We start from the raw sequence: 16640 nt of genomic DNA on the forward strand, positions 1-16640 counted from the left end.
ATATGCATTAAAAAAAACCTAAAATCAAGTGAAAGGTTTTTTCTTGATTCCGCATCTTGTTTTGAAATCGAAATATTTCCCTTTTTAAGCTGAAAATGATAAGAAATGATACTCTTCTTTAGACCGTTATAACTTATTTCTCATTCATAGTGATAAGGCATATCATAACCTATATTAGAGAAAAATATTTTATGCTTTATTAAAAAAAGACACATTTTAAATGTATGCATCTTCTAGGTTTTGGTTCAATTTGGTATTTTTTGATTGATTGATTTTTTTTGTCTAAATCTGCAAAATAATACATTATCTTAATATTGTTTGTGATTTTGATGTCATGATAATGACGTCATCCCCTATAATAAATAATAATTATTGATATTATGCCATAATACCGTGCTTTGCACACTTTCGAATTAAATAATTATTAATTAGGAATATATTAAAGATTAATATTCTCCACTGAATGAATCTCTTTATTGTTTTAATCCTAGTATCTCCTTCCGAGTGAAGGAGTCCACTTTACTCTCTCATTAAGTCTGGTAGATCTTGTGGGATAACTTTTTATCCCGTCGTCCATGGTGGAGCATGGAGGGCATCCCTTGAGTTGGATAATCAAGTTAGACGTATTTTCCTAATGATTTAAAAAAATTGTTCTTTACTGAAAAAGAATTTAGTTCAAAAAAATTAATATTTCCCCTGAATTCAGAAATAAAATGCATATTTACTTGCTAAATTAATATTATGGATATAATTACAATATTATATAGAATAACTTTAAAGGTCAGACACATATAATAAATTTGAGATCCATATGACAATTTATTCCTTAATTCTATTTAATGATTTTTATTTTTTGTGCATTTTGTTAATGCATTTTTTTTTCTTTTTTCATATTAACAGAAGTAACAGAGCTTTTAACTATGAGATTAAACGCTTTCTTAGCTATTAATTCAATCAATTTAAAAATTATGATATAATTTTACTACATAAATAGCTCTTAAAAACAAGGTCCAGTATATATATATTATTCATTCTCTCACCTTAATTACAATGAAGAGAGCAACATTCAAAAAATTTTAAATTACTGGAGTAGATACATTAAAAGAAACCAAAAACACAATTTTCTAAATCGTCTCTTTTGGTTCCATATTATAATCCTCCTCCCCCAGCTTATGCTTTCAAATACGCGTTATGAATTGCATAAACAACTTTAAATTTATTTGACCTCACACTATATACAAACTTTGACACTGGAAGCTTCTTATGATTTTGATAAGGATAAAAAGTAAACTTTTGCTCTAAAAAAAACCTAGATTGGCTATCTGACAAACGCTGAGTTGATTGGAGGAGTGAAGCCGCGTGTGGATAATCACATGAACAAATAAACGCGGTTTCACTCCTCCAATTACTTACTGTGTCTTAGTTCAGAAGATACTCAATTTGTATTTCCAAATTCGCAAGATTAAGGAGTGTGTTTCGGGTACAAAGATTGATGAAACTATATTTTTTTTTAGTTTGCCTCTTTTTAAAGACCAATATGTAGAACGGCAGGAATTGTTATCCGATAGGTCGTCTTCAAAGTCCTTATTCAAAAATATAAATTCTAGTACGTGTCTAATCCTTTCTACAGATATCTTTAATGCATCGCCTCCAAAGATTTTAGATTGTCGGTTCTACTCATGAGGATTAAGAGAAAACATTATCAGAGTAGAGAAAATATCCTTATACGGTAATTCCACCTCGAATATCAAGTAATGCACAAGTAATTGAATATTTTCATCAAGTCTTCAGATACCATTCAAGCTCATTTCAAGTCAATAACTATAGTATGGGGTCCATAGTTTTAATGCTATTCTGTACTCTACAAGATACTAGCCTTGGAGTCCAAGTTGAGTCAGAAGACTTAAAAATCCAAATCAACCTGACTCTCTTAGAAGTATTTGATTTTATATAAATATCTATTCTGACTAAATTTTGTCACCCAAAATAAATTCACAAAAAGTGCAAAATCATTTTATCTGTTTCTCCTTCACCCCAAAATATAATTTGAATGTAAGAAGTTTCGTGGCACTTCATATTTTTGCTTGGTTATTATTCGTATTATCATATTTTTGGTACAATATTTAAAAATTGCTGTTGGTAATAATAGTTTAGCTTTTGGTGCCTTCCCCTCGAAATCTTCAAAAACATACCTGAGGTAAACATACATATGAACAAGTTATGATCTTATAAAAAATTATAACAAATCGTTAATACCGTCCTAATAGAGTGTCATAACACACTGAATTAATATATCAAAATATGATTTTGAAATATATACAAATTTTCGATTCAATGAAGTAAGTTTATGGACTAAAAACTTTATATATTTAAGTTTTACTATTGAAATTACAGTTGCTTCAAAATTGATGTATGAGATTGTTGAATAATTTTTTTAAACAATTTTTTATCATAACAGATCTTACAATCGACACAAGTAACTTTTGTGGTATCTTAATATTTTTTTAAAATATTTTTAACATAATATCTATTTACAATATTTAAAATGAGTAAAGGATTAGTGTCAGAGTTGGAGTTGTAATAAATATGACCTACCACTATGTAAGAACAAAAATGTTTTGAAGGAGATGAGATTAGCTGCCATGACGTTTTATTTTATTAGCTGCAAGCAGCTACGAGAGGCTAAGGGAGGAAATAAATATAAATCCCAGTCAGTATCAAATAAAGACATAGACAAGAATTACTCCGATGTTGATCCTTAATTATAATTCGAGTCCAACAAGGGTTTACACTTATAACTCACCTAACAAATCATTAGTGTTCCTCTCCGTCATTTGTGAATACACGCACCTTATGGCCTTCCCAAAAAATAAATAACAATGATAACAGCTTTGGAAATTAAAAAAAATATTTTCAAGTTGCTATTACTTAAAGTATCATGCTCGTTTGAGGTCATATTTTTTACAACTCACAATAGAGATGCAAAAAATGTAAAAATCCAAGCTATGAAAAGCATGGGCAGAGTTTTGCCTCCCATATATATATATATGGTTTAAATTGAATTGATATTACACGAATTCAACAAAACACGTCTAACAAATACATTTAGTTAGAAAGTATAATCTGAGATGTAAAAAAAGGTCGAAAGACAGGTGAGGGTAAAAACCACGCATGAGATGATTTCACAAAAAATATGGTAACTTGAAGAAACAACATATCTACTGACATAGGTAACTATAGTGCTACTTGCTTACAGATGACGTTTGAATGTTCAAGATAGGGTGGAATAAGAATAATTTCATACATCATTACAAAGTTTTAAATTTCAAAGATTATTTGGTGAGTAGTTAAGATTAGTAGAGTTCTTCTGTGTAAACTGTTATTATCATTTAGGGCTTATTGTATGTCCAATAAAGGAAGAACCAATGGTAAAACTGAATTCCAAGAGTGCCCCACATCAGCCCATATGGAGTCTAAAGTTTTTATTTTTTTTGGGTTAGTTCAACTGGACCAATATGAATTTTTTCGTTCAGGTGATATCTTGTTCGAAGGAATAAGTTTTTTTATTCTTAGAGCACTAAGGGCAACTTAGGGCGGAAGGAATTTTTTCATTATTGTATGTATGCATACCGGGTGGGAACTTGAAACTTAAACACTGGTTATATATTGATTTGACAAGCTCATTGCGATGAAATTAGAACTGCCTGTAATTGTATAGGTGGCCATGTATCTCAAGTACCTGCTGCTTTTTCGATTTGTTTTAATTGAACGATAAATGTCATCTCAGCAAGATTCATGGCTTAGGGAATCAACTCTTCTCCGTTGGGATCACACTTCAACATATATAGCCAGCCTATCGGGAATGGCTGCTAAGACCATCTACAATGTTAAAAGAAGTTAGAACACAACGAGACTATAGAGAGGAAGGAGGTCTCTGTAAAAAAAAAAAAAAAAAAAACATTTTTGCCCTCAACTACATTGTGGTGCCTCTGATCTGGTTCCCACGAGGTTACAGGCTCACGTTTTCAAGGCCAACTTACTCCCCTGAGTCCAGGCTAATTTCTCCCGATGGTAATGTGGTCTCTAAGCAAGGTGGGGATCCCGCTCAATCTATGAAAATTACTCAGATCTTCTAAGCTAACAACATCGCTTTCGGGGACAATATAATGTTGCCCGGATGTTAATCCTCTCGACATTTCTCTCAGGCTGCACATTAACAGGAGGGCCTGTATCATCTACCACCCGAACACTAAAGCTATGAAGGCTTCCGTCGATGAGGAATGGGCTGCCATTAACCCAAAGTTCATTCGCTTTACATGCAACTCTTTTGGCATGAGGCTTGTCACCATCTGTGAGGCCAATAAATAAATTTGACATTGGCTATGTATCAGAAAATGATAAATGAAGATTTTTGTTAAATGTATAATTAAGGAATGGCAGGCTAATTCCTATTTTTTCAAAATGTGTAAGTTACAAGTTTCCACCCGGTACTAGATATAATACATATATATACTACTGGTTCTTCATTTTTTTTTTGTTGGAAATGTTGGGGAGATAAGACACAAAATGTTTCTTTTCATAATAAATGTAAGAAATAAAAGTTTTAATCGATATTGAGCAATTTCTTGGTGTTGCACAGTTCTTTTTAATTTTTACAATTTTATGAAGGTAATATCCTTCTTACCTAAAAATATGGAACAATAGTAAAAATATTTATAATAAAAATTACTATTTTAGAGGGGTATTTTAAAAGTCATAAATCGTTTACCCCTAGAAACTATTAATACTTTCTTTTTTTACCACGTATAGCCTGGACTTTTCTTTTGCTGATATATTTTTAATTTGCATTTATCTTAAACTTTTTTGAAAAGCGTTTTTTTAAGTGAAAAAATGCATATTTAAAAAAATAAAACTTCTTTAGAGAATGGGATTGTAGTAGATACTCGTATTTTAATTATTCATGAGATAAAGACATGAGAGGTATAAGGTGATTATAAGGTTTTAAATACTTTCTCTGATTTTCTTCAGCAGTACTTTAGAACAAATAATTAAATGTAACACTATCCAAAGTGGATGTTATAAGAGTTAAAAGTTGAAAAATAAAGTTAAAAAAAGAAGTTATAAGTTAAAGTATTGGCTAAATTTCGTTGAGCGTATATTTAAAAAAAGGGTATATGCTTGTAAGTTATTATGTTAATTATTCATCACTATTTTGAAATTTATATCGAATCAGCGAGCACGGGCTACTACAGTCTATAGTGATCTTTGTTAGCCAACAAGAAGCATTATAATTATCTTTATAAGCAGATATATCGTCTTTCTATGTAACCAAACTTTTTGTGACATCTTTTCCTGCATGCTTTTACGACCCCCTGCATTTCGATCTTTTTTACATCTCAAGCTATATTTTTTAAATAGCATTAGCTAGACGGATTCGGTTGAATTTGGAAAATTTTCAATCCAATTTAGATAATTATTTATGGAATCCATGAGCGATAGATTCTGCAGATAATACTAAATAAATAGAAATAAAGAGTTTAAGTATGACATAAACTTAATATAAATAAATATTCTCACCGTAGCCTTATGACAATACTTCCTTTAATTATTTTCCTTCTTCTCCAGCGATGGTACAGTTAATGGGGGATCCTAAAAATACAAGAAAGAAGTTTATTTAGATAAATATAATTAGATAACAAATAGAACATTAACTTCTAGTAATGGTGGGTATTTACAGTCCCACAAGGCAGGCTCATGTTACGCTGAGCGTTGGTAAAATTTAACGTCGTGATAAAAATCATTCATTGTTCAGGAATCTTTCTTCCCAAACCACAAACTACTCTTTGGAGGGTAAGGAGGACGGTAATTCCTTAGTTCTAAGCATAGAATAAGTATTTAATGATTTTGAAGCGTCTAAGAGGTTATTTTTGAATTTATAATTTCCTTTATGTTCTGAACATCATGTTAGATCTTTCTTTTTGGCAAAAGAGTTTAACTGTAATGTTTACTAATCTAGGGAAAGCTGAAGCCTTACATAATAACGAGGTAAAAATAGAGTAATTGTAACAGTCAATCCATGCTTGAAGATTCAAGTACCTCCAATTTCATTTTTTTTAACTACCATGGCTATTTGAACACCGATGACTATTTGATTCCCTATTCTTTCGATGCTCAATATCTGAGCTCTTTCTTTATAGAAATATCCTCTAGCTTTTGTGTCATATACAGAATTTATTCCCCTTCTGGTATTATACATGTTTTCTTTGCATTCATTTTCAGACCATATATTGTTATAAATTTACCGAAAAAAGACAAAATAACCTCAATTCTGTTTATAAGTTGCAATTTAGAGCTGGCTTCCACATTTGTAGTGAGTCAACTACAAATAAAGCTAAATTTGTATTTTTCAACTAATTATCTTCCATTTCTTCTGATAAATTATTTTGATGAGACTTACAAAGGCCCCAGTATTCTTACTTAAAGATTGCAAAAATTCAAGGTCACAATAAAAAACAACAAATGGTGTCCCTAATTTAATTTTCTTTTGACATATGTGGCATGTCAACATACAAGCAATATAGAACATAAATCAAGATAAGTTAAAAAAACCAAATTATTTTTTTTTAACTATAATTTATGATAATTTTTGATTGCGTAACTATACCTTCTCCGCGAATCCATGCTAGGATCTAATGGTAAAAAGAGCGGTATTGCCACTAATCTTCAATGAAACACCTAATTTGGAAATTTTTATTGGAGGAACTAAACCTTTTGATATCATTTTAGCTTTGTAGTCGATATTAAAGAGTAAGAAGCCCTTGTGAACTATTGTATACTTCAACTCACAACTTGAAATACAAATAATAATACGAAAGTCTTGACTGTTTTTGTCCTTTGTTTCCCAATGCCTTCCAATATTTTCAATGAATCCTCCCAACCCCTTCACTCAACATTTGCTCTAGCCTTTAAGGAATATAATTGTATTATTATTGAGAGGAATAACAAATATGAGTTATGGTCTATGCCACAAATTCCGTCAAATCATGAACATACTTGTTCAAGCCTACATAGGTCATGGGCCATTTTTGACCCATCCGAGGAAATGGAAAAATACATGTGCAATGTGCAAGATTTGTATGGAAAACCAAAAAGTGTATACCACCTTATAAACAGATGTCGGTGCTTTCTTATGAGAGATACAAAGCCATGCAAGAAGAGGATTAAGATTTTCATATGTTTAAATTGATGAAATGTACAGAAATGAAACAAATTATTGATCATCACTATAAAATTAAGAAGGACTTGAGATCAATTTTTGTTGTAGTAGCACATATTCCCCTTCCTTTGTGGAGTCGTGTTCTTTGCCGATGTATGTATAGTTTTGTAATGTATGCATATCTGTAATATTTTATAATGTATGTATGTACTATCGTAAACAGCAATAAATTCTTAACTAAAGTAAGAGTCCTAAATAGTCCTCTCCAACATTAGACCATGGAATTGGATTGTCAAATCTCATTTCTGGTAATGGTGGCATATTTAGTGACTCTCACTTGATGTATCTCCATGTAGGAGTTTTGCATGCTTTTATCATAGTTTTGACATATGATAATTTCCTATTACTATTTTTTTCGTAATTCGTCAACAAGACCAATTATTCCTCAGCGAATGGTTCTTCTATAGGTTTATACCAGAGATCTGATGTTCGCAAAAAAGAAACTTGTACTTTTTTAGATAGGAATGAATCCCAATTCTGAATCATTTTTTTGATTACTCCAGCATTTCCTTCTACACTTGTGCTATTTTTAGACTTGCCTTCTTATGTCTTCATGTTTTTCACTTGTGACATAAGCTATTTGCTTGTTCGGATGCCCTGTTTAAGAAGTTTTGGAAACGCCATCTTTTAGGCAATCTTTTCCTTCGACAAACACATATACGCCGCGAATTGACCCTCCGAGACTGCTATCTCATTCTGAAGTTCTTTATCTTCAAAGTATCAGAGCCATAACGAAAAGAGAGATTCTAGCTCTTTTTTTACAGCTATTTAAAAATTATGTTAATTCGGAAGAACTTCACTTTTCCGTCCCTTCTCTCGTTAGTGGGGTTAAATTAATCAAATCTTGATCCATCCTTACTGAAATTTGTGATTACCAGTAATTTTTGATTTTATGTGTAACGGTTTAGTGAGTTTTACTATCAACAGCAATATTAAACTAAGTAAATATTTCACTCGCTTTAATTAACTTTATAATATAAAAACAGAATATTATTTTAGTCGGAATTAACATATTATTAGAGAATTAAATATCTTTAACTATTACGATGGCTACTTCTTGATTGTCTCAATAACTATTGTTCAAAAGACAACAAACTGTTACATGTGTCTAATATAAGAATTATATCTAAGTAAAAATCTTAAGAGTAAAATCTTTATTGTTGGATTTTCCAAACTATAATACTACCAACTGCCTGTTAACTACGTAACTATCACAATTTCTACTCCTTTGTTTTCCCCGAGAATTATTGTTCAAATGTCCACAAAAAGATCAGCAAATATACAATATGGAAATTGAAAAAAATAACACGTAATATATTTTAAAAAAATTGAATTTGTTACCGTCAGTTTCGTTCTTATTAATCGTAATGGATCTTTTTATTGTTTATTGTGTTTAAATAGAAATATATTATATCTAAATAGAAACCTAAAGGGTAAAGTCATTATCGTTGGACTTTCCAACCACTTTTTAACTACGTTACTATTACGATGGGTACCCCTTGGTTGTTCCAAAAACTAATGTTCAAACGACCACAAACGATCTTTTTATAATTACTTTTGTCTAAATAGAAACCTTAAGAATAAAGTCTTCATCGTTGGACTCCCCAACTTATAAGAATACCAACTGCTTGTTAACTGCGTAACTATTACGATGGTTACCCTTTGATTTCCTCAGAACTATTGTTCAACGAAACTATAAAGATCAGCAAAAATACCATATGAAAATCAAAAAATATTAGGTCAATTCTTCAGTAAATCGAAAAAAAAAACACGATCCAAATAAGGTTTTAAGTTGGCCGAAGGACCATGTCAGGATCTAGGACTTTTAGTAACCACGAATGATTATATGTGGACTGTAATAACAGACATATTCAATATAAAATACGAATGATAACAATCGACGTGTGTATAGTTGAAGCTCTATATTTCGAATGATTAACAATAGGTGAAAAAAAACTACTTTCTTTTTGGAGGGGAAAAAAGGTGCCTTTAATCTGGGTTACCAACTAGTGATTACATGACCAGACATACAAGGGGCTCAGATTCCAACAGGAAAAACATCAGTCATACATGAAGAAGTAAGTTATGTAACGCCCTTCCCTTGATTTCAATACCAAAGATATTCCCTTTTCTAAAAGAATGTACCTATTTTAACTCAGGTTATGTTAGTCTTTCTTTGACAAAGTTCAGTAGATTGATCATAAAGAAATAAATAAATTACTTTTATATTATCTAAAACTAAAAAAAATATGACCCCAAGTGTACGAGTTCCCATGGGAATGGTGCATGTAGAAAAATGCAGGGAGAGTGTTACGTATTTTCAAATATATTTATATATTGTAGTAAGTTGAATAAAAGAAGTGAAGTAGATAAGTGTTATTATATTACGAGAGAAAGATGCTACAAGTTATACCGGTAATGAATACTTAATAATTGGGGATCTAATACCAAAATTCGATGGGTTTCGTTTTATTAATATCTGAATTCGACAAGCAGAGTTGGTCAAAGCTTTTCAAAGATAGAAGACATGGCAGCAGTGGTTTCTTTGTTTTTGTATGGAAGAGTATTTTCAGTATACGATCAATTGAGTAAAAAGGAGAAGGGGGAAGCAATATAAATCTTCGATGTACTTAATCCGCATTCTCAGTAAATCTGTTTTCTGCCTACGATAACATCAGAACAAGAAAATGGAATTTAGGAGAGTTCATTGTTTTTCTCGGTGGAGACACGTTACCTATTCGAGCTCAGAACCTCCTTAAAACATTTCACGATATGGAGTAGCAATTTTTTTAACATTTTGGATTTGTTGACAGCTAAGACAGAGGATTAACCAATTTTGCTGTCTCTGGTGATTCTTGTTCACTTTGATGGCAGTTAGGAATACAAAAAGGAAAATTACCCTCCCAACAAAAACTGACAGGCATCAGTGAGGGTGTTACAAGGCTCTTCAAACCGTTTATATGTATTCCGAATATGCGTACATGGTAAGCCGTTTTTATTCCTCCCTCCCTTGTACTCTCGTTTTACGTACAATTAACTATAAGTATAATAACTTTATTTAAATATTATTTCATTATCAATTGCCACTATTATTGCCAATATTAAAATTGTCCTTTGATATTTGTGATATTTCAAATTTAATTTTATATAAATAGAATAAGTACATTTAAGAGAATAAATATGAGGGGCCTGTCAGACGCATCCGAACTGATACACCTGGCTTTCATTTCAGGACTTTCCCTGACGTTAATCAGGATGAACAGATCATTGGATCCAAGTTATATTGATGATGTCAGTTTTGTGCTCATTATGGTAGTTGAGCAAGTGAGGGTGAAGACGGTGCTAGGGTTGGATTTAATTCGAGTAAGGAAATTCTTGTCTTGTTGTGGAGCTAATACACATAAATGCAACTAAAAAATAGGATATGGAGTTAATTCCTCCATAACATCGCTCTATTGAATCTGAGGGATGCATAAATGCAAAAAGTGTCTAATGAGTTGCTAAAAAAGTAAAAACAGTAAGATACAATTTGAAATACTGATAAATGACACCATTAGGATTTGAACTGCATTGAGCTTATCAGATCATGAATTCCTTGTTATCGTACATTCTGTCAAAGGGGGAAAGATTGTCTAAGGGTGTACATCAATATTTTGATGGGATAATAGTTGATCTGGACAGAGTAGAGATCAACCGGTTTGTATACCTAAAGAAAAAATATGTCAAGAAGATAAGTGTCTTCGTGCTGCAGAAAATTATTGGGCCATATTCCTGTTGTCAGATGGATTAGAATAGCTTCAAATATTATGAAGTCAGCTTTTGGAGTGGACCCATTGAACAAAAAAAAGACACATTGTGTTGGGATTGAAATGTTGCAGAATGTTTTTTTATTAAATGTCTGTAGAAAACTATACAGATACAACCATGTCTAAAAAGATTACTTTTAAATAATTTTTTTATTAGTATTGTTTATTTTTGTTTGTTTTTAAAATTTTTGTATAATTTTTTTAAATCCCAGGATATAGATAGCTTCACGGAGATGTGAAAAAGTAATGCTTATTGAGTATTTAATCTAGGTCAATTTAGTTTTTTACCTAAAAGGTGGTTAAACTTCAATTATATTGTCATACAATTTTTGGGGTGAAATTTATATAATCATTTTATCCATATATTTTCTAATAGTTGACAAGATATAATTTTGTAAATATAAACCTAACTTGCCAACTATTTAATTGATATGATGACTTATACTAAATTTTGTTGTAATGGTCTGAAATTCATTGATAATTTATGAATCATTATCAGTAATCACCATCATCTTTTGCAAGCAAACTAAAGATGAATTAAATATGGATTATAGTATAACATCACTAAAAGTAGATAGGAATATATTCTATTATTATTTTTATAATAAAGTATCAAACCAATTACTCCCGATATAGCCAAAGTTACAAATAAGATATGTTCTGACTTCATAATGAATCTTTATGTAATAATGTAACTTTAGCAAGTCCCTAAATGAATATTCTAATAACTAAATCAATATAATATGAAATATATACTACTCATCTCCAATTGTAAGATATAGGGGGATAGAGAATTAACATTCAAAATTATCTATTAGGTAGCATTCATACTAGTTTATTAACTCAATTACTAAATTTAAATATTATATGAAAAGATATCGTTAATTATGTCAATTAATTGAACTCAGAGAGCATTATTATAGATACATGATTTTTTAGCAGCATATTTTGATAATAATTAATCCTAATTTGCACACTACAGAGGAGTAATTAAAATATTTATATTATAAGAATAGCAGAACATTGTGCAAAGAATAATAAACTACCATAATATCAGTTTTTAATAAAAAAAATCGTATTTTGTTTCCTTGCAATTGCCTAAAATATGGTCAAAATATTTAAATATGTATATTTTTATGAGGATGCAAAAAGGCGCTTTACATTTAAATTATTGAGTAAGCAGAGATGTTCACTAATATTTTTCTTCTCATAAATTGCATCCCTATGTTTATAAATTTTGATCAATACATAAGGATCAAATTTTCACTCAATACTTTACCTGGAACAGTAAGAATGTTGAGAAGATTATCCCTCATTAAAGTTTCCATTTCTCGTCTTTTTTTTGCTCTCTGTCGTTTTTTATAGGCCACCTCATTCCTCCATAATCTATTTTTGTAGTAACTTGCAAAACTATTAACCACTATTGGAATTGGAAGGGTAAGAATAAAAATTCCTCCTAATGCACATAAACCACCTATAAACAAACCATAATTGAAACAACAAATTTAACTATTGCGCTTTTCCAAAGCACGAATGGATTGTTGAACAGAATGCAAATAATAATTTTACAAATTAGGGCTAACATAGGCAATTTTCATTCATTAATATATAGATGATTTTGTTTCTCCTCGTATCTTATAAAATGATATATTTATATAGTTAAAAAAAAAAGAAAAAAAAAAAGAAAAAATATATATATTCCAATTAAGCTGAAAGTGTAATTTTTCTTTGAACGCAGAATCCAAAACTAATATAGTTCTCTCTCACTCCTCTGGTTTCTGATTTATCTGGTTTAATGATAATTTTGAACTAATATTGTTCAGATTTTTTTTCCAGCTGAGACCATCTCCAAATTATAATTACGAGTGAAATAAATATATAAAAAAGTATTTTTTTTTTTAAATTGTTTTCCTGCCTTTGTATCTTATTAAGAACTCGAGATACTTCCTTTTTAGACTAAAAATGATGAAAAATGACATTCTTTTTAGAAACTTATAACACTTTCATCATTCATAGTAATATGTTCACAGTTATTATTTAGGGATGGAAATATTGGCTAAATTGAGGTGAACATAAAAATAACGCCCGAGGGAATGTCAAAAAAAAAAAAAAAATTGTAACCTTGAGAGACAACATATCGGCTCAAAGGGATTACTATAAACTATAATATTCCTTGCTCTCAGATACGTTCGAACTTTCAAAATATGGAGGAATATTTAACAATATTTATTTTAATAATATAAAAAGTTTTTGTTAGTTTACACTACCCTCAATTTAACCAATATCTACATTCCTATTTATATCACCGGAAAATATCGTATTTTTTTTATTTTATAAAAAGATTTGTGCATAAAATATGCATCTCCAAATATTTTAGCTTCATTTGGTATATTTTGAGTGATCATATTTTGTATGAATGTCTAAGAGTAAACCGAAAACATTATCTTTATATTTTTTACGATTTTAATGCTTTATAATAATGTCACATCCTTTATTTATGATAAAAAACATATACTACCGCCTTTCATACAATTTAATAATTATATTTGATATAATAAACTCCTTACTTTCCGTTTTTCACAACCTCTTGCAATTATAACAATATTGAGGGGTCTGGGGGGGAATTTAGTTTCTGCCACTACTAGAACAAACTGATAATTTTTTGTAAATGCTAATATATTATCTAAACAAAAATTAAGGTGCTGAATTTTAAAGTATATCAGCTTAGCACTTAGTACTTGTTGTGTATAAACTGTACGTTCACTATAATATATATACTCACTAATACATTCATATCTTTATACACACAGTAAAGATGACGAAACATTTCTCCAATGAGATTCTACCTAACCTTCATATCTTAATTAATACCTTATAAATACACATTATTGAATACATAATACCCCTTCTTTCCACTTACAATTAGATCAACAAATCGTAAACTCATGATTAGTTATTTTTAAGTGGCATCTATACGGATAAATCTCCTATTATAAACCCACAAATGTCCATTTTTCATCTCAATCATGTAGTATCTTTTATTTCTAAGCTTGATTACTTTTCTTCTATGAATCCATCGTGATCTTGGACTATTACGGATTGAACAATGCTCATAGAGTACACATTTTGAATTTTTTCTTCACAACCATGATGATCCTTTTCCTTCTTTACAGATTAACCATAATTATTTTTGGATTTCCTACTTAACATTGGTAAAATTGTCCCTATATCCGGTCCAAATGCCAATTTTGCAGGCTTAACTCCGTTCTTCCTCTTTGTATTCCATATCTACAGTTGTGTGCGATTAATCATCGTCATATAGCCATATAACCCTCTGATGTTCATTTTATACAATATATTTTAGCCTCTTCACATTTGCTTCGGCTTAATAATTTAATTGAGGGTTGTGGGGTGATAAACATCTTTACTTAAATACCCATTCATCTAAGAAACTCTGAAATTATCTTGACACAAAGTTTGTGCCACCATCCGACTCTAACTGGTCAGGTATACCATAGTCCAAAAAATATCTTTCAATTTACTTTTTTCATAACTCTTGATGATATCCCACTTTTATCGCTGTAGTGTAGCTCTGGGAATCCTGAGTATTGATCGACATAGATCCAAACAAATTATTTTTGAATATAGCAACTATAGCTTATTGAACCCTTCTAATCGCCGTTGGACCTCGTGTGTCAGGCTCCAGCTCCAAACTTAGTTGGGCATTCCTTACATTTCCTTACCATCTTTTCAATTTCAGAATTAATTCCAGGCCAATAAATAGTAATTCTTGCTCGTTTTTTTGTTACTAATATTCCTTAATGGTATACTTGTAAAATTTCTAAACTGCTCTCCCTTTCTTCAGTGGAATCACGATTTTCTATAGTTCATTGTTACCTATCCTTCAAATATAGATAATTCGTGTAATTAATTCCAATAAATCTTTATTTCCTTAGGTAACTTTTTAAGATTTTCCCCAAATCTGTTGACAACATATTTTACTAGTTTAGGATAACTTTATTTGTATACTCTTTCAATTTTCCAATATTTTGTCTTTTGTCCACTATTTGTCAGATTTCCAAGAATACCTCTTATTAATAATGTTCTTATTTATTGAAATGTATCAATATCGTTTAACAAATTTTCATTTACGGGTTCCCAATATCAGTTTCTCGAAAGTGCGTCTGCAATTACCAAATGTTTTCCCGGTTTCCATTTGACTATAAAATTGTATATCATCTGAGTCTTTTTTTTTGTTCTCTGTCGTAGATTTACAAAATAACATTTTCTTATTCCTTATACTAACTATAGGTTGATTGACTTTTTCAATCACACTTCAATTTTTCTTTTGATTTACTTAAGAATCTTGATTGGCTTTGATCAGGTTAATTTTTTTTTACACCTTATCTAAAGTTTCTGTATTTCTAGGCTCTTCTTCAATAATATATGCAATATATTCGACTTCTCTGTTGGAAAATTTAAACTTCTATTTATTCAATGAAATTCAAATTGTCTATACTTAACATAATTTTACCCTGAAGTTTTCGAGGTATAAAAAATATATCGTCAAAAATTTTCTTCATGTTGTTAAGCCCACTATACGCCTGATCCATTCAATGATTGAAAACATAGCTTGTTCTGTTCAATCTCATCGGCCACCTTTTGAACATAATTCTCTCCCAAGGTGCAATGAACGTCGTTCATTCTTGACTCTCACGGTCCAATTGAATCTGCCAATATCCTTTTATGGTGTTAAAAATAGTGAAGTATCTTTCCCCCGATGATATATTCGAAATAATCTCCTTAGGACTTGCCATTAGATGTATTGACCTTCTTACAAATTTATTTAAATTTGTGAGATCTACAGTCACCCTTATGCCTCCATGTTTCTTTCCAACTACGACTGAACGGTAAGACCATTCTGTTGGATTGTTTCTCTGTTGTGTTATAAAACATTTTTTCAACATAGCCAATTCTTTTTTAGTTGCCTCTTTTGTTGGAAAAGATATCGTTTTTGCATTATACAATTTATAAGGTATAGTGTCTTTTTTTTACTAATACTAATTCAAACTTCATCTTCTTCAATTGCCTATATCTGTTGATGATAACAGAATGATTTTTTTCAATTACATTTTCCCTTACTCTTTTTAATCTCCTCCGGTGTATGAACCTTTATCTTTCCCCTTATCAATCTTTATATCATACTGCTTCCTCCAACGATTTGGTCCTAATGTGCAGGGTTATCCTCATGCAATATTCTCAATTTTTGTAGGTCTTCGATTAGATTTACATCCCACCTTTTAATTACCAAACGTGACTTCTACTTCCACTTCCTCCTATCCATAGCTAATATCCATATGTATTCCTTAATATCTTGAAAAAACATCCAGCTGCTACACTAATACATATATAGCCTGATAACTCCCCCTAACTGATTCCATCTTCTTCTTTTTTACTTGAACCTTGGGATATTTTTCAAAATTCCTCAATCGTCTTACTCTGTCGTTGTTGTTTTTTCTCTTCATAATTTTAAATAAATAATCTTTCTGTTTGTGTCA

General features: G+C 30.5%; 1 protein-coding gene and 1 long non-coding RNA gene across 8 annotated transcripts in view; one reads left to right on the plus strand and one right to left on the minus strand.

Moving 5' to 3' along the window:
- The window catches only part of LOC139906820 (uncharacterized), a 100296-nt gene that overhangs the window by 55777 nt on the left and 27879 nt on the right, over positions 1–16640 (plus strand). The window lies entirely within an intron of this gene.
- The window catches only part of LOC121127040 (potassium voltage-gated channel subfamily B member 2), an 88495-nt gene continuing 74199 nt past the window's right edge, over positions 2345–16640 (minus strand). For 5 of the 7 annotated variants that reach the window (XM_040722412.2, XM_040722414.2, XM_071892216.1 and 2 more), the window contains 3 exons: positions 12362–12556; positions 5578–5649; positions 2345–5514 (listed from right to left, as the gene is read on the minus strand). In XM_040722412.2, coding sequence (XP_040578346.1) covers positions 5606–5649; positions 12362–12556 — 239 coding nt within the window. In that variant the 3' untranslated portion in view covers positions 2345–5514; positions 5578–5605. The remainder of the gene's footprint in view (positions 5515–5577; positions 5650–12361; positions 12557–16640) is intronic. The other 2 variants (XR_005867457.2, XM_071892215.1) reach the window with 2 other exon arrangements.

Source organism: Lepeophtheirus salmonis, chromosome 12 (genome assembly GCF_016086655.4).
Source record: "Lepeophtheirus salmonis chromosome 12, UVic_Lsal_1.4, whole genome shotgun sequence".
Lineage (NCBI taxonomy): Eukaryota > Metazoa > Arthropoda > Copepoda > Siphonostomatoida > Caligidae > Lepeophtheirus > Lepeophtheirus salmonis.